The sequence below is a fragment of the Lepidochelys olivacea genome (assembly GCF_965140295.1).
Source record: "Lepidochelys olivacea isolate rLepOli2 genome assembly, chromosome: 26".
Taxonomy (NCBI): Eukaryota; Metazoa; Chordata; order Testudines; family Cheloniidae; genus Lepidochelys; species Lepidochelys olivacea.
In genome coordinates this window covers 13,625,715-13,649,894 of record NC_140436.1, presented here as the reverse complement: position 1 = coordinate 13,649,894, position 24,180 = coordinate 13,625,715, and the positions used below count along the sequence as shown (strand labels likewise).

Below are 24,180 nucleotides of genomic sequence, written 5' to 3'. Positions count from 1 at the left end.
AGAAGGAGGGGGAAAAAGCCAAAGTCCCCACTGATTTGGGGAAGTAGGAAGAATTAGGCCATTGGTCTATTTTGATTATGACAAGAACTGGTTGAAATTATTTCAATTACTTTTTCATTGAGGTTTCAGTTACATTTTGTGGAAAAAATCATGTTAATTTTTTCAGATTTTGACAGGGTTTTGAAACAAACAAAAAATCCAAAACTCTTTGTTTCATGATTGTGGGAGAAAATCCTCTTTCCTTTCACTTTAAAAAACAACACTGCTTTTATTCACCTGAGTAAAACAAGGAGAAAAAATAGAGAAAGCGGGACATTTCCCACCAAAACAAAAAGTAATGTTATTGAAAAATTTAATTTCAATTTTTTGTCAAGAAATGAACGATACAGAACAAACCGTTTTTTAAAATTTTCTTTCAATATATTTACCTTATACTGACCAATGCTAGTTCTGACATTTGTGTAGGGAACTCAGCGCAGTGTGTAAGAATTATAATTAATAATAATAATGCCTAGCTCTTACATAGACATGGTGGGTGAGTTAATTTCTTTTATTAGACCAACTTCTGCTGGTGAAGATATTACCTCACCCCTGTGCTAGGCCTCACCACTGCGTATAGCTCTCGTATAGTGCATTTCATCTGTGGATCTCAAAACGCTTTCCAATTTTTAATGCATTTGTCCTCACAACACCCATGTGAGGTAGGGAGGTGTTATTATCCCTCATTTACAAATGGGGGGAGCTGAAGCACAGAGCGGGGCGGTACTTTGCATAGGCCAATGGGACGATGGAGTTCCCCTGCAGAGACTGTCATTGACTTGAGTGGCAGAGGAAGGCCGAGCACACCTCTCAACCTTCCACCTCGCCAGTATGTGACACCAGCAATTGCAATATATGAAAAGGAACCAAAATATGTGGAACACCTGGGTTTGGTTGTGCCTCATGCCCTAATTAACTGATTGTAATGTTCTTTTAATTATAAAACCTGTTTTTAAAGCTTATCTTCTCACCGTGACAATTATAAACCTGTTTCTTTTAAAACAGAAAACTGGGAAAACAACTTATATTCTAGCCAACTATGACAGCTCCCCTCCATGGGTTATTTTAGGCCTTGAGCTCTGGGCTGCCAATCCCCAGCACAATGCACTACTGCTTCATACATGAGTAATTGTCATTTATGGGGAGCAGCCACTAGAGGTGGATTTGACACACACTTTACCAGTGGATTATCGAACAGTTTGCTAGACGGCAGTATAATCTTGCAGATCAGGATTCCAAGAGTCTAGCCCTGATTCTGGCACAGTAGTATAGTGGTTCGATGAGGTGCTGTATTGACGTGTCAGAAGAAGAGGTGCTGGAGCAAACTGATATTTTTAAGTAACAAATCACCAGGCCTAGATGATCCAGCCATATGGTCTGAAGGAGTTCAAGTATGAAATGGCTGAGCTGCTAGCAAAGATATGTGATAGCTCATAAAAAGAACTACTGTACCAGAGGACTGGAGGATGGTAAATGCTGTACAATAGAACCTCAGAGTTATAAACACCTCGGGAGTGGAGGTTGTTCGGAGCTCTGAAATGTTCATTACTCTGAAGAAAACGTTCTGGTGGTTCTTTCAAAAGTTTACAACTGAACATTAACTTAATACAGCTGTGAAACTTTACTATGCAGAAGAAAAATGCTGCTTTCCTTTTATTTTTTAGTAATTTGCGTTTAACATAGTACTGTACTGTATTTGCCTTTTTTTTTTTTGGTCTCTGCTGCTGCCTGATTGCATACTTCCGGTTCCCAATGAGGTGTGTGGTTGACGGGTCAGTTCGTAACTATGGCGTTTGTTACTCTGAGGTTCTACTGTACCTGTATTTAACAAAGGCTCTAGGGGTGAGCTGGGGAATGACAGACCAGTGAACCATACATCATGTGTATCTGATAATTTTGTTGAAATTATAACTAAAATTAGAAGAATAAAACACCTGGAAGATTATGATATGATAGGGTCTAACCAATGTGGTTTCTGTAAAGGGAAATTTTGTCTTAGATTGTCAGCTCTTCGGAGCAGGGACTGGTTTTTTTGTTCGGTGCTTGTCCAGCGTCTGGCACCGTGATCCATGACTAGGCGCTATGGGGATATAAATAATAATCTGTTAGAAGTCAGGTAAAGGAAAACCACTGACGTAATGTATTTAGATTTTCAAAAGGCCTTTCACAAAGTACTTCAGAAGAGGCTACATCATCATGGGGTGAGAAGAAAACTTTTGTGGAGGTGGATCAAAAACTGGCTAGAAAAGAGGAAACAAAGAATAGGAACAAATGACCAATTTTCATCATGGCAAAAGGTTAATAGCAGGGACCACAAGGTACCGTATTTGGTCCAGTTTTGTTTAATATATTTATTATTTAGCAAGTGAGGTAGCAAAATTTGCAGCTGACACAAAGTTGTTTAGGTTAGTCAGAATCAGAAAGAACTGTGGGGAAATTCAGAGAGACGAAACCAAACTAGGTGAATGGGTAACATGATGGCAGATGAAGTTCCATGTTGATGATGTAAAGTAATGCACATTGGAGGAAAACATTTGACACTGAAAGGCAACTGATTCAAAACTGAGCAAATATTTTTCACTCAAATCATCACTAGACTGTGGAACTCACCGACACAGGATATCATGGGTGCCAAGAATTTAGTAAGATTCAAAGGCGGATTGGATGTTTATATTGATAACAACACCAAGAGTTATAACAGTTAATGCAAACTAAGAGTTTTGGAAGAGATATACAACCTCATGTTTCAAGGTTCAAACACATCTCTAATGCTTTGGGAGATCAGGAACCAGGTTTTCCTGGGAGACAGATTACACCACATCTTTCAACTGTGCCTTGCACTTTCCTCTGAAGAATCTGGTCCTGGTCCCTGTCAGAGCCAGGATACTAGACTAGATGGATCACGGGTCTGATCCAGTCTGGCAATTCCTATGGCTATGTAACCAAAACCCATTTAAAGTGACTGAATGGATAAATAGTGGAGTTATCCTATTACAGACCTGAGTTCTTGTCCTACCTCTGCCTGAAGTTACCTTTTGCAACATCTTTCCTAGTCCAGAGCTTAACTACTCTTATAGTTAGAATTTTTTTCCTACTATCTAACCTAAACCTTTCTTGCTAATGATTAAGCCCATTACTTTTGTCCTACCTTCAGTGGCCATATAGAACCATTAGCCACCATCCTCTTTACAACAGTCCTTAACATATTTGAAGACAGTTATCAGTCCGCTTCCCTCAAAACTAAACATGCCCCGTTGTTTTTAACTTTTTAACCTTTCCTCATAGGTCAGATTTTCTAAACATGAGATCATTTTTGTTGCCCTCCTCTGGACTCTCTCCAATTTGTCCACATTTTCCCAAAGTGTGGTATCCAGAATTGGACACCGTAGTCCAGCTGAGCCCTCAACAGTGCCAAGAAGAGTGGGACAGTTACCTTACATGCTACACTCATTAATACACCCCAGAATGATGAGCCTCTTTTGCAGCTGCCTCAGATTGCTGACACATATTCCTTTTGTGATCCACTATAACCCCCTCCCAAGCCTTTCCAGCCATACTACCAACAAGCCAGTTATTCCCCATGTTGTAGTTCTGCATTTGATTTTTCCTTCCTAAGTGCACTTGTCTTTACTGAATTTCATCTTGTTGAATTCAGACCAATTCTCCAATTTATCAAGGTCCTTTTCAGTTCTATCCCTGTCCTCTAAAGTGCTTGCAACCCCTCCCAGCTTGGTGACCTCTGCATATTTTATAAGCAAATGCTCCACACCATTATCCAAGTAATTAATTTAAATATTAAATAGTATTAGGCCCAGGACTGATCCCTGTGGAACCCCATGCCCTCCCAGTTTGACAGCGATCCTTTGAGAACTACTCTTTGAGTACGGTCTTTCAATCAGTTGTGCACCCACCTTATACTCATTTTATTGATACTAGACTGTATTTCATCGATACTAGACTGTCTTGTGGGGCTATGTCAAAAGCTATAGCACATCTGCTGCTTCGCCCAATAGTTTGGGACTCATGGCTACCTGGGTTCCAGCTCACTGCACGTTGCTGTAGGGTACAGGTTGAGCATAAAGGGAAGAAGGAGGATCCTGGGAACTACAGGCCAGTCGGCCTCACCTCAGTCCCTGGAAAATTCATGGAGCAGGTCCTCAAGGAATCAATTCTGAAGCACTTAGAGGAGAGGAAAGTGATCAGGAACAGTCAGCATGGATTCACCAAGGGAAAGTCATGCCTGACTAATCTAATTGCCTTCTGTGACGAGATAACTGGCTCTGTGGATGAGGGGAAAGCGGTGGACATGTTGTTCCTTGACTTTAGCAAAGCTTTTGACACGGTCTCCCACAGTATTCTTGCCAGCAAGTTAAAGAAGTATGGGCTGGATGAATGGACTATAAGGTGGATAGAAAGTTGGCTAGATTGTCAGGCTCAACGGGTAGTGATCAATGGCTCCATGTCTAGTTGGCAGCCGGTATCAAATGGAATGCCCCAAGGGTTGGTCCTCGGACCGGTTTTGTTCAATATCTTCATAAATGATCTGGAGGATGGTGTGGATCGCACCCTCAGCAAGTTTGCAGATGACACTAAACTGGGAGGAGAGGTAAATACGCTGGAGGGTAAGGATAGGACACAGAGGGACCTAGACAAATTGGAGGATTGGGCCAAAAGAAATCTGATGAGGTTCAACAAGGACAAGTGCAGAGTCTTGCACTTAGGACGGAAGAATCCCATGCACCGCTACAGACTAGGGACCAAATGGCTAGGCAGCAGTTCTGCAGAAAAGGACCTGGGGTGACAGTGGACGAGAAGCTGGATATGAGTCAACAGTGTGCCCTTGTTGCCAAGAAGGTCAATGGCATTTTGGGATGTATAACTAGGGGCATTGCCAGCAGATCGAGGGACGTGGTCGTTCCCCTCTATTCAACATTGGTGAGGCCTCATCTGGAGTACTGTGTCCAGTTTTGGGCCCCACACTACAAGAAGGATGTGGAAACATTGGAAAGAGTCCAGCGGAGGGCAACACAAATGATTAGGGGGCTGGAGCACATGACTTATGAGGAGAGGCTGAGGGAACTGGGATTGTTTAGTCTGCGGAAGAGAAGAATGAGGGGGGATTTGATAGCTGCTTTCAACTATCTGAAAGGGGGTTCCAAAGAGGATGGATCTAGACTGTTCTCAGTGGTAGCTGATGACAGAACAAGGAGTAATGGTCTCAAGTTGCAGTGGGGGAGGTTTAGGTTGGATATTAGGAAAAACTTTTTCACTAGGAGGGTGGTGAAGCACGGGAATGCGTTACCTAGGGAGGTGGTGGAATCTCCTTCCTTAGATATTTTTAAGGTCAGGCTTGACAAAGCTCTGGCTGGGATGATTTAGTTGGGGATCGGTCCTGCTTTGAGCAGGGGGTTGGACTAGATGACCTCCTGAGGTCCCTTCCAACCCTGATATTCTATGATTCTATGATTCATAGCCTGCCTTTGTGGCAGAGACAGCCTGATTCAGCATAAATGTGGAACCATGCTGCAAAATCCAGTACACCTGAGAGGTGTACCTGCGTGAGTTCTGCAGGGGAGGAACAGAGCTGGAAAGCGGGTAGTAGTGAGGTGTGGGGAAGGACACTTGCAGGAGGTGTGTGTGTGGTAGAAGTGCTGGCCGGAAGGTGATGCTCACAGGGGCTATGTGGGGGGATAGCTGGGCAGGGAGAGAACACTGGTAGGGGTTGTGTTGGGGGTAATTAGAGGAGCTGGCCTGCGGGAGGAGACATTTGTAGGCAGCTGGCAGTGCAGGGATTGGGAGGAGTATGCTTGGCTGCAAGAGCTCAGCAGGACGGGGTGGGGGTGGTAGCAGTGGAGGGGAGGAGGGGTGCAGAGAGGGTTAAATTGGTGCGGGGTGAGCAAGAGGGGGCATTTGCAGAAGATCATCTGCTGGGTGGAGGGTACTTATAGGAACAGGGGTGATGGTAGCAATGTCGGGGAGGCACTTGGGGGAAGCAACGCTGGGGGATCAGTAGCAGCACAGGGGCAGGAGTTGGGGGTAGCAGTATAGGGAGACAGGACAGTGAGGGGTAATTTGCGGGGCTCGGTGTGATAGCTGTATCAGGGGGCACTGGGGAGGAACAATGCAGGGGGCAGAGCTGTGGGGGGGCTCTGTCAGGAGCTGGGAGTACCAGCCCTAGGAGTGCGGGTCTGTGCTAGGGGCTGGGGTCCCAGCCCCATGGGGCAGGGCAATGTGAGGAGCTAGGGAACCCAGCCCCAAGGAGGCGAGCTGGGGGGACTGTGAGAGGAGCTGAGGGGCCCAGCCCGGGGCGGGGGGGGGGGGCTGGGCTGTGTGAGGAGCTGGGGGTCCCAGCCAGGTCTCGTTAGGCTGGGGAGCAGCTGTGTGAGGAGCTGGGGAACCCAGCCCCAAGGAGGCGAGCTGGGGGGACTGTGAGAGGAGCTGAGGGGCCCAGCCTGGGGGTGGGGCTGGTCTGTGTGCGGGCTGTGTGATGAGCTGGGGGTCCCAGCTAGGTCTGGTTAGGCTGGGGAGCAGCTGTGTGAGGAGCTGGGGGTCCCAGCCCTGGGGGGTGGGCTGTGTGAGGAGCTGGGGGTCCCAGCCCCGACAGGTAGGGCCATGGGGGGCTGTAACAGGAGCTGGGGGTTCCAGCCCAGGGGGATAGGACTGTGGGGGGCTGTGAGAGGAGCTGGAAGTCCCAGCATTTGGGGGGCTTTGTGAGGAGCTGGGGGTCACAGCACTGGGGTGGCCGGGCTGTAAGAATAGCTGGGGGTCCGGGCCCAGGGGGGTGGGGCGGTGAGGAGCTAGGGTCTGAGCCAGGGGGCTGTGAGGAGCTGGGGTTCCTGGCTGGGGGGGGGCTGTGAGGAGCTGGGGGTCCAGCACTAGGGGGCTGTGGGAGGAACTGGGGGTTCCAGACCCTGGGGGGCAGAGGGCACAGGGAAGGCTGTAAGCACAGCAGGGAAGGAAGGGCTGTGGGGGGATCTGGGGGTCCCGGCCGGGGGGGGCAGGAGTGTGGGGGGAGCTTGGGGTCCCGGGGGGGTGGGGTGGCTGTGAGGGGATCTGGGGGTCCCGGCCCGGGGGAGGGCGGGGGGGCTGTGAGGGGATCGGGGGAGCTGGGGGTCCCGGCCCGGGGGGGCTGTGTGAGGAGCTGGGGGTCCCGGCCGGGGGGGGGCGGGGTGGCTGTGAGGGGAGCTGGAGGTCCCGGCCCGGGGGGGGCTGTGTGAGGAGCTGGGGGTCCCGGGCCGGGGGGGCTGTGAGGGGAGCTGGGGGGCCCGGTGGAGGGCGGGGGGGCTGTGAGGGGATCGGGGGAGCTGGGGGTCCCGGGCTGGGGGGGGCGGGGCTGTGAGGGGAGCTGAGGGTCCCGGCCCGGGGTGGCTGTGAGGGGAGCTGGGGGTCCCGGGCCGGGGGGGCGGGGCTGTGAGGGGATCTGGGGGTCCCGGGCCGGGGGGGCTGTGTGAGGAGCTGGGGGTCCCGGCCCGGGGGGGGCTGTGTGAGGAGCTGGGGGTCCCGGGCCGGGGGGGCTGTGAGGGGAGCTGAGGGGCCCGGGGGAGGGCGGGGGGGCTGTGAGGGGATCGGGGGAGCTGGGGGTCCCGGGCCGGGGGGGCTGTGTGAGGAGCTGGGGGTCCCGGCCCGGGGGAGGGCAGGGGGGCTGTGAGGGGAGCTGGGGGAGCTGGGGGTCCCGGCCCGGGGGGGCTGTGTGAGGAGCTGGGGGTCCCGGCCGGGGGGCAGGGTGGCTGTGAGGGGATCTGGGGGTCCCGGCCCGTAGGGGGGGATCTGGGGGTCCCGGCCCGGGGGAGGGCGGGGCTGTGAGGGGATCTGGGGGTCCCGGCCCGGGGGGGGCGGGGCTGTGAGGGGATCTGGGGGTCCCGGCCCGGGGGGGGGATCTGGGGGGCCCGGGGGAGGGCGGGGGGGCTGTGAGGGGATCGGGGGAGCTGGGGGTCCCGGGCCGGGGGGGCTGTGTGAGGAGCTGGGGTTCCCGGCCCGGGGGAGGGCAGGGGGGCTGTGAGGGGAGCTGGGGGAGCTGGGGGTCCCGGCCCGGGGGGGGCGGGGCTGTGAGGGGAGCTGGGGGTCCCGGCCCGGGGGGGGGGATCTGGGGGTCCCGGCCCGGGGGAGGGCGGGGGGGGCTGTGAGGGGATCGGGGGAGCTGGGGGTCCCGGCCCGGGGGGGGCGGGGCTGTGAGGGGAGCTGGGGGTCCCGGCCCGGGGGGGGGATCTGGGGGTCCCGGCCCGGGGGAGGGCGGGGGGGCTGTGAGGGGATCGGGGGAGCTGGGGGTCCCGGCCCGGGGTGGCTGTGAGGGGAGCTGGGGGTCCCGGCCGGGGGGGGCGGGGCTGTGAGGGGAGCTGGGGGTCCCGGCCCGGGGTGGCTGTGAGGGGATCTGGGGGTCCCGGGCCGGGGGGGCTGTGTGAGGAGCTGGGGGTCCCGGCCTGGGGGAGGGCGGGGGGGCTGTGAGGGGATCGGGGGAGCTGGGGGTCCCGGGCCGGGGGGGCGGGGCTGTGAGGGGAGCTGGGGGTCCCGGCCCGGGGGGGCTGTGTGAGGAGCTGGGGGTCCCGGCCCGGGGGGGCGGGGCTGTGTGAGGAGCTGGGGGTCCCGGGCTGGGGGGGGGCGGGGCTGTGAGGGGATCTGGGGGTCCCGGCCCGGGGGAGGGCGGGGGGGCTGTGAGGGGATCGGGGGAGCTGGGGGTCCCGGGCCGGGGGGGGCGGGGCTGTGAGGGGAGCTGGGGGTCCCGGCCCGGGGGGGGGGATCTGGGGGTCCCGCCCCGGCCGGTGTCAGCTTGCAGCGGGAGCTCCACCCCCCCGGCCGCCCGCCCGCCCCCCGGACCCCCCCGGCGGCGGGCGGGAGCGAGCGAGCGAGGGGCCGGCCCCGCCGGCGGGGGAGGGGGGAGCGGGGAGGGGGGAGGCAGCCGCGCCCGCCCGCTGCCCGCTCCGCACTCGGCCGGCGCCGCGCCTCGAAGTTGGGCGGGCCGGGCGCACCATGCCCCAGCTGCCGCCCGCGGGCGGCGACGACCTGGGCGCCCCGGACGAGCTGATCCCCTTCCAGGACGAGGGCGACGAGCAGGACAAGGGCGCGGGGCGCGGCTCGGCCCACGGGGACCTGGACGAGCTCAAGTCCTCGCTGGTCCACGAGTCCGAGAACCGCCGCGCCAGCGCCTCGGGCTCCGACTCGGAGGTGAGGGGCCGCGGGGGGCCGGGGGGGCCGGGCGGCGCCGGGGGGGGCCCGGGGCAGCGCTCACCCCTCTCCCCTTTGTGTCTCCCCCGCAGGCGGAGCGGCCGCCGCCGCCGCCGCCGCAGCCCCGCGAAAGTTTCCAGAAGCCGCGGGACTATCTCGCCGAAGGTACCGACCCCTGCCCCGGCCCCCCGCGCCCCCCAACCCGCCCCCCTGGGGTGCCTGCCCCCGCTGCTCCCGTCGGGGCCCCCGTCCCGGCCCCCCAACCCGCCCCCCTGGGGTGCCTGCCCCCGCTGCTCCCCCCGGGGCCCCCGTCCCGGCCCCCCAACCCGCCCCCCTGGGGTGCCTGCCCCCGCTGCTCCCCCCGGGGCCCCCGGCCCGGCCCCCCAACCCGCCCTCCTGGGGTGCCTGCCCCCGCTGCTCCCCCCGGGGCCCCCGGCCCGGCCCCCCAACCCGCCCCCCTGGGGTGCCTGCCCCCGCTGCTCCCCCCGGGGCCCCCGTCCCGCCCCCCAACCCTGCCCCCTGGGGTGCCTGCCCCCGCTGCTCCCCCCGGGGCCCCCGTCCCGCCCCCCAACCCTGCCCCCTGGGGTGCCTGCCCCCGCTGCTCCCCCCGGGGCCCCCGTCCCGGCCCCCCAGCCCGCCCCCCTGGGGTGCCTGCCCCCGCTGCTCCCCCTGGGGCCCCTGTCCCGGCCCCCAGCCCGCCCCCCTGGGGTGCCTGCCCCCGCTGCTCCCCCTGGGGCCCCTGTCCCGGCCCCCAGCCCGCCCCCCTGGGGTGCCTGCCCCCGCTGCTCTCGTCGGGGCCCCTGTCCCGCCCCCCAACCCTGCCCCCTGGGGTGCCTGCCCCCGCTGCTCCCCCCGGGGCCCCCGTCCCGCCCCCCAACCCGCCCCCCTGGGGTGCCTGCCCCCGCTTCTCCCCTCGGGGCCCCCGTCCCGCCCCCCTGGGGTGCCTGCCCCCGCTTCTCCCCTCGGGGCCCCCGTCCCGCCCCCCTGGGGTGCCTGCCCCCGCTTCTCCCCTCGGGGCCCCCGTCCCGCCCCCCTGGGGTGCCTGCCCCCGCTGCTCCCCTCGGGGCCCCCGGCCCGGCCCCCGGCCCCCCAACCCGCCCCCCTGGGGTGCCTGCCCCCGCTGCTCCCCTCGGGGCCCCCGGCCCGGCCCCCGGCCCCCCAACCCGCCCCCCTGGGGTGCCTGCCCCCGCTGCTCCCCCCGGGGCCCCTGTCCCGGCCCCCGGCTCCCCAGCCCGCCCCCCTGGGATCCCTGCCCCCGCTGCTCCCCCTGGGGCCCCTGTCCCGGCCCCCAGCCCGCCCCCTTGGGATCCTTGCCCCCGCTGCTCTCGTCGGGGCCGGCCTCCTGCCCCGCAACCCGCCCCCCTGGGGCTTCCCTCTGGGATCCCTGCCCTTCCCTAGCCTGCCCCCTCTGCTCCCCCTGTCCCGTGCCCCTTTCCCCAGCCCTCTTCCCACCCCTTCTGCCCCACAGCCCCCCGCTCTCTTCCCTCCCCAGTTACCCCTGCCCGCTTGCCCCCCTTCTGCTCCTTCACTCCCCTGCTCCCCACTTCCCCGCCCCATGCGCCTGTGCTCACCCTCCCTCCGCTTCCCTTTCCCCCCGATCCCCCTCTGCGGGCCGCCCCCGGCAGTTCGCCTTGGACGGGAAGTTTCCCTCGGGTCCCTGCGCGGCTCAGGGTCCCAGCCCCGGCCTGGAGGATCCCCCAGAGCCCTGCAGCCCTCCTCGGTGTTTACATCCTTCGGATACTTGCAGACGCTTAGCAAGACTTTTAACCTCTTTGTTTTCTTCGTCCGTGTCCGTCGCCCGCCCTCGGACTCTCTCCTCCTCCCCCCTGCTTACCCACCCCTTCCTCCCTGAGCTAGGCTTACTCAAGGGAAGTAACCTGAGTGTAGATACTCCAGTTAAAACTCTGCAGTGAAGACCTATTTCCCCCCCTTCTCTCCACCCCAGCTTTAACCACTTCAGCCGCTTCTACCATCTTCCCACTCCCTGGGCCCTTGGCCTGCTCCCAGCCCCACCCTGGTGAAAGCCCCTGGCTGAGCCTTTTCTTTTCTCCCCAGTAGTGAGAAGACAGCAAGATGGAGGTTTCTTTAAGGGGCCCCCCTATCCAGGTTACCCCTTCCTGATGATCCCAGAGCTGGGCAGTCCCTACCTGCCCAACGGAGCCCTGTCCCCTGGCGGTGCTCACACAGTAAGTGCTGCTCACTTTGGTTTGGCCCCTCTGCTGTCAGGAGAACTCCTTTCTCCCTGCAGACACTGTTCAGCTGTTCTTTCACCCTAGCTGAGGAGAGACCCCTGATGTCCAGGGACAGTGTATGTGGTCAGTGGGGGGGCTTTTGCTGTCTTGCGGAGTAGAAATGTCTGCTCTGACTCTTGTTTTGCGGCGTTGATTGCATAAAAGTGGTCTTTTATAAAGTAGCTTGAGGCTGCATTCTCATCCTACTGATCTGACAACATGAGTGCTGGGGAGACTGCCCCTATGGTGAAGTTAGATTGTTTTCTTTGGAAGCTGAAGAGATGAGTTGGGTGGTTTTTCGTATCCTCATTCGTTTCCATGGGGTGCATACGCTCCTCTTCACAAAGCGAGACCTCTAAAGAATTGAAAAGGATGAGGAAAGTGGCAGAGTTTTGCTCCCTGATTCATTCTTCCTCCTTCCTGGGTTGATCATTCAAGCTGATGCAGGCAGCGTGTAATACCCTAGTAGATCCCCACTAAAGTCAGGGTCCATCCCCATGACCCATGAGGATCAGTTTGTAAGGTTGAGGCCCAAACTTGTCCCTATTGCTCTTTAGGAAGTTATACGTTGTCAGGTTAATGATCATATATTTCAAACAAACACGCACATGCCCTAGTTTATTTGACTGATATCCCCTTAGATTATGAAAATAGAACTCCAGAATATCAAATCTAATTTTCCTTCTTTGATGTTGTTTGTTCACATTTTGCATTTCTCTCAGCTTGGAAGGTGAAAGTAAGCCCCTTTCGCTTGCTGACCCGCAGTTTCATTGGGGGGTGAGGCCCATGTTTTCATGCTGTGACCCCAATCCTGCAATTGAATGGGCAAGGGAAGACCAAGTGACTTCACTGAGATGGCACAGGGGCTCCTGTGCTGATCTGATTGCACGATTGGGCCCTCTGTATCATGCTCCTGCTTTGAGCAGGGGGTTGGACTAGATGACCTCCTGAGGTCCCTTCCAACCCTGATATTCTATGATTCAATGTTAAGAAGCCCTTTGGGGGCTATTGTAATACAAATGATAATGCATTAGTACTGTGCTCTGATGCTTGGGTTGCAAACATTGCTCAGTAACGTTTGCTTTAAAATTGAAGATTCCAGTGCTGCAATTTGTTGCTCATATGTGGATTTCTGTGCCTGCGCAGACCCCCAGTGTCTTTAATGGGGGCGGCCCATGTGGACACAGCAGTCTGCCTGTGTGTGACAAATTGCAGGGTCAGGGCCGTGGTGTGTGTTTTGTAATTTCATGGAGTCGTTTCTCTTGGATCTGAGTGTTGTAAAAACTTTTTTTTACCACACAGGCACAAAAAATAAGGGATAGACTTGACCTGATAGTGTCTCTTTAATGAATATTTGAGGGGAAAATCCGAGATTCTCACTTGGTGGTGTATTTGTTTTGCTTAACTAGTTTCAGAGCAAGACCCCCAGCTCTTATCTGCTGGGGTGGAGCAGTTGATTCTGCAATAACTTTAAGTTCCACGCAAAAGAAACGTGCGTGCTGTTTGATTTCTGACTCCTGCCGTTTAAAACTTGAATGTAAATTCTGGATGGAAAACTCATAAAGAATCCAGTGGGGAGCCCTGTTACATGTGTAAACCTGAGAAACCTGACCATGGTTTTCTTCTGTTTGCCCTGCTTTTCTCATTTAAAGGGATCTTTTAGACTTTTTAAAGCTGTTAATGGGCTGACATTGTCTGTCTCTCCATCTGCGTTTAAAGAAGTGATTAAGCAAATTGACCAAGCGTTAGACAGAGTGCAAATGAGAGCAAATTGGAATTCCCCAGAACACAAACCAATGCCCCATCCCCAAATCCTTCTCTGCCCTCAGGAGCTCATTGTGTTCCGGTGGCCATTAGAGGTTCCCTGCCTGCATGCTTATCCCCAAACAGGAACCTATTATTATCCTTTCCTTGGTGAGGTGCACACCTTTATCAATGATCAGTGCCCTCCTCTGGGCTTCAGATTTAATTCTGGAACTTTTGTCGTTTAAGGTGAAGGGCCTGAACAAGATAAATGTGATGCCTGATTGGCTCTTAATAATGATTAAGAGAAGCCTGAGAAACTTTCCCAGCAGAACCGGTTAATTCTGCTGTCATCGTGCTTTTCAGCAATTGGAAGCTGCTCTATTCACTTGTGGCATTAAAACATACCTGGGGCATGGATGGCTTGTTTCCTTGTATGCCTGAAAGCAACTGGCACGAGGACTTGTACAAATAATGCTCTAAACTAATAGGGTTAGTTAGCATCGAAGGCTTCTCAATTCTTGTATGTTTTATTGCTTTGAAACGAAATGCTTTTAGTGACGTCCACTGTTCGGCCAGGTTTTAATGAATCCATTATTCACACTTGCCTTTGCTAAATTATTGATAGGAGGATTTTACATGCATTTCTACAAAGAGAACATAGAACAAGATATTGTTCCTTTAAGCTGTGACTTAAATTAATGCTAGCTTGTTTACACCTATCTCTAAAATACGTTATCTAAAACCAGCTGGCTTGAACAATCATTTAGTGTTAAATGATGTTTGAATTATTAGCCATTTGGTTGTTTGTTCATTAACATGGGTCAATACTGCATTCAGCTGTATGACATAACTGTATTTTAATTATACAGTTACTGATAATTAGGCATTAGAACTTTTGGGCTTTCATTTAGATCTTAACAGCTAGACTGTACTTGCCTCAAGGGCATGATTATACAAATATGCCTGTGTGGCAGGCAGTTGTGTGAGGGGTAAAGGTTATAGTTGCAGTTTGTCACCGTTATTTGTATTAATAAATTTCACAGATGATACTTGATTGGGAGGAATTGCAAATACCAGTGAGGACTAAGAAATAATAAAAAGGGACCAAGTAAGATTAGAAACATTAGCCATAAAATAATTAATATTTTTATTTAATAAATCTTGGAATACTGGGGAAATTCAAGAAGACCAGAAGCGAGCTAATGTGCCCATATTTTAAAAGGGTAAACAGGATAACCTGGGTAATTATAGGCTTGTTAGCCTGACATCGATCTCAGACAAAATAATGGAACAGCAGTATGTGACTTTGGGTACGTATACGCTACCCGCCGGATTGGTGGGCGGCGATCGATCCAGCAGGGGTCGATTTGTCACGTCTAGTCTAGACGCTATAAATCGACCCCCGAGTGCTCTCCCATCGACTCCTGTACTCAACCGCTGCGAGAGGCACAGGCGGAGTCGACGGGGAGCGGCAGCAGTCGACTCACCGCGGTGAAGACACCACGGTAAGTTGATCAACTTAGATCAATTCTCTCCCCTGCCCCCCCCCCCAGTGTAGACCAGGCGTCAATCAAAAAAGAACTAAGGGATGGTCATATAACTAAGGCTGGTAAAGAGGGCTACTTAGCTGAAGACCACCTCTTTTCCAACTTGATACAATTTTTTCGTGGGACTACAAGTGGTTGATAAAGGTAACTGTGTTGATGTAATATGCTTGGACTTCTTTTAGGCATTTGACTTAGTACTGCTCAACATTTTGACTAAAAAACTAGCATTGTTCAAAACCAGTGCAGCACATGTGTTTAAAAACAGGTTGACAGATCTCAAGACATATTTGTTAATGGGGAATAATAATTGAATGGGGGTATTCTGATGGGGTTCAGCAGGGACTTCTCATACGGGATTAGGTTGAGGATGTTTTTATCAGATATCTGGAAGAAAATATAAAATTTCATATAAAGTTTGCAAATGTGACTAATATTGGTGGGGCGGTAAATGATGATGAGGGCAGGTCACTGATACAGAGTGATCTGGATTTTTTTGGTAAGCTTGACACAATCAAATGCAATTCAGCCAAATGCATGATACATCTAGGGACAGAGAAAGGAGATCATGCTTACAGAATGGAAACTGCATCTTAGAGAGCAGTGATTCTGAAACAGACTTGGGGTGATAGTGAACCACCAAATGAACTTCAGCTCCCAGTGTGATGCTGTAGCTAAGGGCTTGTCTACATTACCCGTCTAGACGTGATAAATTGACCACCGAGCACTCTCCCGTCAACTCCGGTACTCCACCAGGGCGAGAGGCGCAGGCGGAGTCAATGGGAGAGGGTCAGCCGTTGACTTACCGCAGTGAAGACCCCACGGTAAGTAGATCTAAGTACATCAACTTCAGCTACGTTATTCCTGGGATGCATATGTAGGGGAACAGTGAGGTGGTGTATCTATGTATACACCAGAGATGAGACCATTACTAGAATATTGTGTCCAATTCTGGTAACCACACTTCAAAGAAGGTGCTGAAAATTTGGAGAGTGTTCAAGGAAGAGCTACAAGAGGATCTAAGGACTGGACAACATGCCTTACATGGAGAGACTTAAGAAGTTCAGTCTATTTATCCTATCAAACAGAAGGTTAAGAAGCAATTTGATCGCAGTCTAAATTAACCACCCAAGATGAGGATATGTGGAGGACTTGTTATTCCAGCAGACAAAAGCATAAAAAAAAAAAAATCCAATAGTAGGAAATAGAAGCTAGACAAATTCAAACAGGAGGTAAAGTGCACATTTTTAAACTTAGCTTTGCAACAACTTTCCTAGGATTGTAGTGGATTGTGTATCATTTGACATCTTTAAATCAGGTTTGGGTGTCTTTCCAAAAGATATGTTACAGCTCAGTCAGAACTTGTGAAGTTGGTGTAGGAACCACTTGGTGAAATTTGATGGCCGTTGTTATGCAGGAGGTCAGACTATCTTAATGGTCCCATCTGGCCTTAAAATCCAAAACTGTTAGAATACTGCCTAGAGGCCCTAGCCAATGCGCTAGGCATGGTACAGACAGATAATCCCTGTCCTCATCCTGAAAAGCTTAGTTTAAGACAAGATTGAACAGATGAACTCAGCAAATGGGGAGGAAGGAGATGGTAATAGGAACAGTAGCATCCTTTGGCACAGAGAGGGTTTTTAGTAATTGAGACAAATAAAGGGATAGCCCTAGTCTTGACTGGCCATTATTCGCTGTCGGTGTTTTGTGGGTATCTCAGTAGAAATGAGTCTTAAAAGGAGACTTGAAGGAGGGTGGGGCTTTCTGGATTTTTTTTTTTTTTTTGAGAGAGAGGATGTTCCAGGCATAAGGGAAGCATGGGGTGTGGAGCTCAAAGATGATTGTGGGAGAAACAGGCTCATGCATGATAGAGGTTAACTGTTATTGATGGAGTGAAAGGTTGACAAAGCAGTAAGGTAACGGAGTGGAAAGGTAGGGCAGGGTTACTGGGAATGGATTTAAAGATGAATGCAAGAAGCTTATCTTGGATGCAGTGGAGAACGGGTGGGGGGTCAGAGGATGGAATGGACGGGGTGATGTGATCAGGCCACTTAAAGGTTTTAGCATCTGTTTTGAATGGACCCATATGGGGACAAATTGAGATTCTTCCTGGAAATATGTAATTAATTTTTCTGGGCTGTGGGGTGGGTGTGGGAGTTTGGAAACAGATACTCAACAGGAGGAAGATGCTAGGAAAAGATTCTTGGAGTGACGATGGGCAGCAAATTAAAAATGAGTTTTCAGAGCCCTAAGTATCAGCAGTGCTGTTTTGAGCTGCAAAGACATTATCTCTTGATAGAAAGAACAGGAGTACGTGTGGCACCTTAGAGACTAACAAATTTATTTGAGCATAAGCTTTTGTGGGCTACAGCTCTCTAGATAGGGAACTAGCAGCTCCCATATATGAATGGCATCCACTGTTGAGGCATCACGTTATGAGAAAGATATTGACAAACTGGTTGGTGATCAGAGAAGAGCAACCAAAATGATAAGGATTCGTCTGTCTGTCTTGTGTTTCTATATGATACCTATAATGATGGTATCTAGCTGCTGGAGGGATTGACTGTGTAGAGATTAAAAGAGCCAAATATGTACAGCTTGGCTGTGAGACAATTAAGGAGTGTAAAAGCCAATGAATATTTCCTCCCCAACCTGCTGAGGATAGGGAGCAATTATTTAGGACAATATGTGGAGAACAGAACTGGGAACAATGGTATAAAATTAAGTAAAGGAATACTGTGATGCATTGAAAACTTAAAATTACAAGCTGTTATATTAAGTGTAAGGAACTTTCTGGTCTTGCTTGCAGGCTTCAGGGCTCTGCAGAACATGCAATCCGGGTTTTGTGCAATCAGTCTGCAAAGAGACAGCCTAGAGCAAGGTGGGGGGAGTTCTGCCTTACGGAGCAGCCTGCTTTCTCTCTCTCTGTTTTTGTTCTCGTGTTAAGGTTCTGGATTCCAACGAAGTCATGTTACACTGCAACCTTCTGGAAATGGCATTAGATGTTTGTATCTAAATTCTCTATGTATATGCCATGAGCATAAAAAATATTATCAGGAAAGCCATCCTGACAAGATGTTCTGCATTGTGGAGTCATTTCAGGGGGAGGGTAGAAGACCTATCACATTTCACACTTAAAACTAGACTAGCTAAATTCTACAACAGCAGGGCCCCAATTCTGGTTGGCCCCTAGGCTCTTCTGTAATGAACATGATTAGTAATACTTTAGGTAAAAGTTCAGTAGGTTCTTGGGGGGGTACTCTGCTTGACTTAGCTTTCTTACATCTCTGCACTCTGTGGTACTTGGAAGGTTGGATGCCTTTTTCAGGCCTTGTAGTGCATTTTGTACCAAGCAGGACAGCTGATGATTGCAGCTGCATTTGGAATGCAGACTTCCACTCCTGTTAACATTTTAGTTCCATTGGGTTCTTCCCTCCTCTCAATGAACTCACATTTAAGAGACCCTCTCAGTTCCAGTCTAAGCACGGAGTTGCAAAGGGGGAGGAAATGGGGGGTTGTCCCCTCCGGCCCCACCCCCCTTTTTTTGCTGCTTTATTACGTAAAAAGCCTGAGATTTTTTTCTACTTTTTTTTAACTTTAAAAATATCAGAAAAGTCAAATCTGTATTTCTGAAGGAAAAATCAGTCTCTTACTGATAAATACAGCCATTAACATGATGTAACAAATAAGAAAATGAAAAGCTGGGTCTGTATTCTATTCCATTTAACTCTAGGAAACTTGGAGTTAAGGTTCCATCTACCATTTTCACTCTGACCCTGGGTCAATGTCCGTTATATACTTATTCATCAGAAACCCTCCTTACTGCTCATCACATATCTTCTCTATATTTCCAGTGGCATCCAAACCTTTGCCTTGCATACTTATATAGTACATGATGCTTAGATCAGGAGTTGAGAGAGTTCAGCGTCTCCGTCAGGGTTGTCTTGCAAACACTACTGGAAAATATTTCATGTGCAATGTGGGCCATAATTATGATGGTGCTGTTTCTAATATTGCTTTCTAACGGCATTTAACTCCCTAAGATATTTTGGGATACAGTTTGTATGAAAGACACGATGGCATATGAAACTGTCATATTGTTACTGTGCTCGTGTTACCAATACAGGTCTAGTTTCTGGGGTAAATATGATGACGAGTTATCTTCTAATATCCAGTTATAGGGAGAGCCAATGCAGTGTGACTCTGAGTATGGATGTTCTTTCTAGGCAGCGATTTTTATATAATCACTCAATATGCTATTGCAAAAAGACCCATTCCCCTGTGCAACTTCTCGATTAGTCGGAACAATGGTAGCAAGTCGTATAAAAATACCGGTGAATGCCTAAGCCTCAGTTTCTCTGATAAGGCCACCCGTGGAGCTGCACAGGTGTTAGTGAGTCAGTGGGAGAGTTCCCAGACAAGTCCTGTGTAGAGCAGCGTAAATGTTTGAGGTTTTCTGCCTACTCTTGCAATGCAAACTATACTGGAAGGAAGATGCCCAGCTGGACAAGTAGCCGGTTACTTCCAAAGCAAAATATCTCCTTCAGTGTGGCAGGATGGATTGATTTAAATAAGCAATTTAAATCATGATTAAATCACCAAGTGGAGAGCCTCGATTTAAATAGTCAGTTGTAATCAACTTTTTCATTTGTACTGCAGTTATTTTCGAAGAAAGGTGTATTCTGATTGGTTGATATCACCATTGAAGCATCGTTGCTTTGCAACTAAATAGTGCTGTCACGCTAGATTTGGTACATCTTTTTGCTACTTAAGATATGCTATAACTATATATATTTATTTAAGCAATTATATACCTGTTTTCAGATTATTAATCAAACATTTTTAGTGTGTTAGAAAATGACGAATGATATATTGCTTATTTACTAGATAATTAACTTTTTGCTCATGATTTGTGTCAGGCTGCATTAGGGTGGTAACAGAAAATTTAATTAAACACACAAAACAGCATATACAATTTATTTTCGTTAACCAGAACAATCCCTTAATACGGTGCATGACCTACTGTGCCATATTTGTAAATCTTGACTTCAAAAATTAGATGTTTTCCCCCTGATTCTTTCTTTATACAGAAAAGCAGCCTTTAACTCAAAGTTCCCGACAGAGTTCATGGATTCAGCCTTTTGTATTTAGCTGTCTGAAGAGATTATAAGGCGTTTTTAGTCCTTAACATATTTTGTTTTAAATTCGGGTTTAATTTTGAACAGCTTTATTTTTTAAAAGGTAAACTTATTGTAACTCGAATAGAATAAAAAAATCCAAATTAAATAAAAAAAGTAAGTGCGGAGTGCACTATAATTGCTGGGCCGGGTTATTGTTGCCCTTAGGAGACCTGCTGATGGGTAAAGACCGTCACTTGTTTTGATTACCGTGCTTTGCGCCAGGATTTGCTCAAACTCAGTAGCTCATGTGCTGGGAGGTGGCCTGACCTTGAGCTATAGATGAAGCTGGCAGCAACTCTTAGAGTTAAGGTTTCCTCACGGTTTCCATTGTAAAAACCTTATTTATTAATGATAAAGCCTGCTGATAATTAGAAGCCAAATGTTAATTATTCAGGCTGAAGTTTTCCGTGCCTCAGGCGGATCGGATTTTTCGTCATTTCAGCAAAAATGTTGCAAGTGCTTCTGACGATGACCTTCGGGAAAATTGACAGGTTTCAGAGTAACAGCCGTGTTAGTCTGTATTCGCAAGAAGAAAAGGAGTACTTGTGGCACCTTAGAGACTAACCCATTTATTTGAGCATCAGCTTTCGTGAGCTACAGCTCACTTCATCGGATGCATGCCGTGGAAACTGCAGCAGACTTTATATATACACAGAGAATATGAAAAAATACCTCCTCCCACCCCACTGTCCTGCTGGTAATAGCTTATCTAAAGTGATCATCAGGTGGGCCATTTCCAGCACAAATCCAGGTTCGGGAAAATGTGTGTTGTGTTGGGAATGCTAAAAAATGTCTATAAGCCGTTTTGTTGGGAAGCCCGGATGCCTCTGCGCTTGGGAGAAGAGGCTTGAATTTTGACAGAGGGCTTGTCCTGGGGTCACAGAAGCGCCTCAGACTGTCCCTGTGAAATTCCATCAAAATCTGTGTGAGTTCTCTGCGTTTGGCCGCCCCGCTGGCGGAACAGTCCATGTGTACTGAGCACGCACTGTCTTAGGGCAGAAGGGGCTGAGCAGGACATTCCCTTCAGTTGCTTCTCCTGCCTGCGCGGGGCCGCTGTGGCGCCAAGCACTGGTGCTGAGCATAGGGAGACTCTCCTGTGCTCCCTCCTGCGGGTGCCCAAGCAGGGTGGAAGAGAAAGAGGGGTGAGGCGCAAAGACAGATAAGGACAGGGGCAGATGTATGGGGGAACAGGAGCAGAAGGGAGGAGGTGCTGGTGCAGAAGGGTCTGTAACCACTAGAGAAAAACTCTTCTCCAGAACTAGGAATAGAATTTGGGGCTCCTGAGTGCCAGCATTCCTCTGCTGTCAGCCAATAGCTATGAAGCACATTGGCAAAACATGGCTCATCCTGTCTAGTGGCTCATCCAGCGTAGAGGATAACAGCCTACTACTGTTACCAGTTATCCTTTTAGCTAAAGCAAAGTGGTCTGTGTTGTGGATCTGAAGTTTCCAGTGCTGCTGCTGATTTATCAATATGGTTCCTCATGACAGGATTTCTTTCTTTCTTTTTAGTTTCATTTTTTAAAAACCTAGGAAATTACATACCCAAACATGGTTACAAGAAAATTAAGGTAGTAAAATTAGGTACTGCAAATGCAGGAAATTCCAGATTTAAAGTTCTCTGTGTGTGTGTTGTGATGCAGTCTGAAATGTTAGGTGCTTTTGAAAAATCTCACATTTAAGGTAAGTGATTTAGGGGCACACGTCCCATTGACTTCAATGAGACTTATGCTCCTAAATGGCTTAGGCTTTTAAATCTCATCCTTGGGTGCCGAAATCCAGACTTAGAAGCCTTAGTTTAGGCACTGGTTGCACCTAGTTCTGAACATTTTGGCCAGTCTTCAAATACCTCATCCCATGCTATTTTTCCATAGAATCTTTGTCTCATTCAGTGTACAGATCTGTTTGGTCCCCATGTTCTGGATGGATCCCCAAAGGGGACCAAAAGGACCTCCGTTCAGTGCATAGGATGGACCTACTCTGGGGATGAAACAGGTGCAGGGAAGAAGAGTATTTCTGTGGGACCCCTGCCTCATTTGTTGGAGAAGTTGGAAGATGTTTGATGGATGAGGCAGGAGATTACAGGAAGAGAGAGGATGGTTTCATGGTTAAGGCAATTGAACGCTGCCTTGGAGGACTGGATTGTATCCCTGCTTTTGCCATCGAGTTTCTGTGTGATTCTGGGCAAGTCGCTGAAACCAAACTTTGCACAGTAAGTGGTAACCTTGTTTTCTGGGTTCTCAGCTAGAGTCCCCTGGATCTGATTTGCACAAATTTTGCACTGCATCTGAAGTCAAGAGGAGCTGGGCTTGGAACATGTGAAATGCTATAAAAATTCTGAGTAAATTAAAAAACAAACAGGTGTCCCAAAATGAGCAGGAACTTTTATTAATTTTGGCTTTAATGTCTCTGGCCCTCCGATCGCCATCTATGAAATCGGGGATAATACCATGTGTTCTCACAGGAGCGTTGTGAAGGTAGATTGATTAATGGTTATGAAGCACTGAGATATGGCAATGAGTGCCATGGCAAAGCCCAGGAGGAAATGAATTCTTTTGGATGGTGTGCAGTAAATATGGCCTAAGGCCACACATTTAACAGTGAGGATATAAAGAATATTAAGTAACTACCCATTCAGCACTCAGTGAGGCAGAAGTTCTGTGGAAAAGATAGCATATGATCATGCAATGAACGACTGTATCATAATGCACACGCACAAGGGAGCTGAATTAATGTTGGACAGGCAACCGTAATTCTAGTATTTGCTGGCTTGGGAGTGTTTGACTTTACAACCCTAACATTTTCTTAAAATAGGTTTTTGTTTGTTTTTGTTTGGCTTTTTTGTAGGCAGTGCAAGAATCAGGATCCCTGGAACAAGAAGGTGGAGAGGGGCTCGAAAGCGAGTTCTGAGTAGAGCTGTGTGGAATTTTTTTGGCAACTCGTAAATCTGCTGAAAAATGCAGTGTCAGGGCAACTGAAACAATTCATGGATTCAGGTTGAATTTGGCGAATAGCTTCAGCCAAATGAAAAATGAGGAAAGTGTTTCTTTCAAAAAGGTCAAAGTGTGGTTGTGCATCGACCTGAACAAACACTTACCTGTTTTGATGAGAAAAGTTGAAAAAAAATGGCAGTTTTGGTTTGAAACAAACTGAATCTTTTTGGACTTTTTGGTTCAGGGGCCAAACTGCAAAATCAGGTATTTGCTCAGCTGTAGTCCTGAGTTGTGGTGCCTTTTCCATCCTGGTGCTGTTTTTCTCCTTCTATTGGGGAGGTGTAATTGTTACTGTTAAAATATGGCATGAAATTCCCAGAAGACTCTGCACAGAGAAGATTTGAGCTTTGCTCTGGGGCAGACTTGGGATGAATAGTAATTAAAAAGAAAAGATAGGAAAAAGTTCATTCCATGGGTAAGTTCCTTTGCAAAAGTCATAAAGATTGCCACAAGCAATTTTGCTGGCTGATCCTAGCTGAGGGATTGACTAGTCCCTGTTTAGATTCCCTGGTATGTTTGGGGGAGCTGGATTTGCTTTTTTCAACTTTTTTGTAATGTATTCAGCTCTTTGGAAGTTGTGTGGATGTTGACAAGGCCTGAACCTGCCTCTTTTGTCTCCAGAGTATCTTCTTTTTTCTAACTGAGGTTGAAAGTCTGTTTTATATTTTGAATTGCTCTTTTGTTATGTTCTCATATTTACTGTAGCTGCTTCAACCCCTGAATCCTGAGGTACATTCTGACTTCAGAACAGCAGTGGAATGGGGCTTGATGGGATGAGTTGCAGCTGCTTCTGTACCCAATAAATGCACAGAACTCATGTAATGGTTTATGAGGAGTGAGTGAACTCTGGGATGGCTTTTTTTTCAATGTTACTAAAGACTGTAAGAATGTGATCTGGGTGCACGGATGCCTGTGCATAGACAAGGAATGATTGACATCGTCGGGCTGGAGGTGAAGAAAGAAGCTGGTCTTAAACCAGTGACTCTCTAAAGCAGCCAATGCTATTGTGTGGGTATGCTGCTGCTTTCTGGATGAGTGCATTCCTGCAGTGTAAGGAAAGCATGACTGGAAGATAGCAGTGGGCTGATGGACTATTCTGTCGAAATACTTTTGTGGCTGTCATCACTAGTATCTGCGCCTGGCAAGCATAATGGATTTTATCCTCTCAAATACCCCTGTGAGGTAGGGACGTACCACCCTTCTGGTGCAGATTGGAACCGAGGCACAGGGTAGATCAAGTCACTTGCCTCAAGGGAATCTGTGCCAGAGCCAGGAAGTGAAGCCAAGTG

The 24,180-nt window shown here is 50.2% G+C and overlaps 1 protein-coding gene across 2 annotated transcripts in view; it reads left to right on the top strand.

The window, feature by feature from the left end:
• Nucleotides 1–8,913: 8,913 nt before the first annotated feature.
• TCF7L1 (transcription factor 7 like 1) overlaps nt 8,914–24,180 on the top strand; it is a 103,517-nt gene continuing 88,250 nt past the window's right edge. Inside the window, exons 1-3 of one of the 2 annotated variants that reach the window (XM_084615071.1) lie at nt 8,914–9,198; nt 9,291–9,363; nt 11,254–11,384. In XM_084615071.1, coding sequence (XP_084471197.1) covers nt 9,004–9,198; nt 9,291–9,363; nt 11,254–11,384 — 399 coding nt within the window. In that variant the 5' untranslated portion in view covers nt 8,914–9,003. The remainder of the gene's footprint in view (nt 9,199–9,290; nt 9,364–11,253; nt 11,385–24,180) is intronic. The other variant, XM_084615072.1, reaches the window with a different exon arrangement.